This window comes from Monopterus albus, unplaced genomic scaffold, assembly GCF_001952655.1.
Source record: "Monopterus albus unplaced genomic scaffold, M_albus_1.0 scaffold2341.1, whole genome shotgun sequence".
NCBI lineage: Eukaryota > Metazoa > Chordata > Actinopteri > Synbranchiformes > Synbranchidae > Monopterus > Monopterus albus.
This window is the reverse complement of record NW_018130215.1, coordinates 1-2032: the sequence shown is the minus strand read 5'-3', so window position 1 is coordinate 2032 and position 2032 is coordinate 1. Positions and strand designations below refer to the sequence as shown.

The 2032-nt window shown below is 42.0% G+C and overlaps 1 protein-coding gene across 1 annotated transcript; it reads right to left on the bottom strand.

Moving 5' to 3' along the window:
- Positions 1-130: 130 nt before the first annotated feature.
- Positions 131-1407, bottom strand: LOC109953970 (SCO-spondin-like; the record flags this gene model as incomplete). Its single annotated transcript, XM_020589406.1, has 5 exons — positions 131-258; positions 400-602; positions 738-872; positions 976-1232; positions 1313-1407. Coding segments are annotated over 5 exons (818 nt in total), but the record flags the coding sequence as incomplete, so codon positions are not given.
- Positions 1408-2032: the final 625 nt, after the last annotated feature.

Sequence of the window (2032 nt, the reverse complement as noted above, 5' to 3'; positions counted from 1 at the left end):
AATCTGTGACAACAGGTACAAGTTAAGGGTTAGAAAGTCCCTGTCTTGGAAAGGCCTACTACTCTACATAATAGGTTACCTATTTTGGAAAGATAACTTCTACTTTTTGTAGATTAGTGCTATCACTCACCCGCAAGCATCAAAGACACACCAGTCATAATACTGCTGGAAGGGCACCTCAGGGTGGCACTGAGAGAACAGATTCTGAGTCATGACTGTGCACCTTTTCCTGGCCCATGTCACTCTATGGGGGTTCAGCTGAACAGAACAAAGAGAAAAGTTGCCATAAAAACAAAGTTAAAAAAAAAACTAGATTTACAACAATGTCATAGGTCCAAGTCTAATCTTCTGCAAGTGTCAGTGGCACATATGTGTGAATGGGCAAGCGTCTGTACTTACAGCACAGGGGTCTCGGAGATCCTGATCTGCCACATCTGGGCAGGAGGGGCTGACCTTCCAGGAGTTTCCAAACAGCTCAGGTGTAGACTCCACAATTCCCTGCCGTGTTGTGAAGTCATTCTCTGTATCCCCATCAAAGTTACCACACAGGCCCCCGACCCGACCCTGCAGGTGGGCTGCAAGACGCACATACACCCGCATTCCTGGAAATAACATGGAATGACAACATTACCACTGATTTGTTATTTAACCTATATCCACAGCCACAGACATAACAGGTAAAGTTCAGTGTGAAAAAGTAAACTGTAAAAAAGAAAACTGATGTGTGTTTATCCTACCTCCATCCCATAGCAGAGTGACACCAAGTCGGGAGTAGAGGGACACATACAGGCCAACTTTTTCCAAAATCAAACCACTTCCACTGTAGGTCTTTGGTAGAGTAACTGGCATCCCATTTACAGTCACAGCTTTACCTAAATAACAGAGACAAGACAGCTTACCTCAAGCAAATATTCCTAAAATAATGGCAGCTATGAACCACAACTTGCTATTATCCAGCCTCCACTTCCCTCCTACCTCTCAACAGGTGTATGATCGTATTTCCCAGGCTGAATGTGATTGACTTTGTGCAGGTGACCCCGGTGCTCCCACAGGGCACATTCTCAGCTGAGATGCTGAACAAACCACTGCTTTCCCTTACTAGCACATATTGGCAGTCACCCAGGAAAGAGTAAGCGCAACCGTCAAATGTCACATAATGTGGATCACCAGTTGCCATACAAACACCGGCACAAGCAGACTGGCTGCAGTGCCAGCGGCGCTCCTTACAAACGCTGTGGGAAAGAATGAAATGTAGTTGAGAGAGTGAAATGTTAAAGGGATGTGATGCAATAAGACAAATGTATTACATTACCATATGTTGCAGTCTTTTGTGATGGTGTCGTTGCTGTAGTAAAGTCGACCATTATGGTGACATGGGCACTCATCTGGCAGAACACAGCGATCACCCTGGAGTAAACCAGAAAATACAGTGTACATCAGTTAAAACTTAACGTGGCTAATCAGACATACTTAACCCCTTTTTATCTAAAGACAACCTTTTAATAAAGAGGAGCTAAATAAGATGATGTTCAACTGATTTCCTGTGTAATCTATTGGCTATTATTGTCCAACACCATAAAAAACTATTTCTGACAACAAATTTAAGATTTAATGACACATACAATTAACTAAAAAAATGGACCACTTCTTCCTCAGTTTTACATCTCTGTTTACTTGTTTAGTACTAGATCTTTAATCATTTTCTTGTCAGCAACTCATATTTAATTAAAGTGGACCTGAAGTGAAAATTGGCAGCACTTCAGAGGCTCAGCTCAGTGGATCTGGCCCCTCCTGAGTGTAATGAGGAAAATATTTTACTTGACTGGACAGCTACTTCAGTGGAAGCAAAGGTTTGTGAGACTTACATTTTGAATGATGCTTGCATTCTGAATGTTTGTGTTGCTGTTAGTGTGAAAGTCCATGACCAGTTAAACTGAACTGGATTTTGAGAGAGAAGTGGCTGAAACTGAACTAAACATTAAGCACTCATATTGTATTAACAGAACACAGCATGTCCTGATTTTAAATAAGT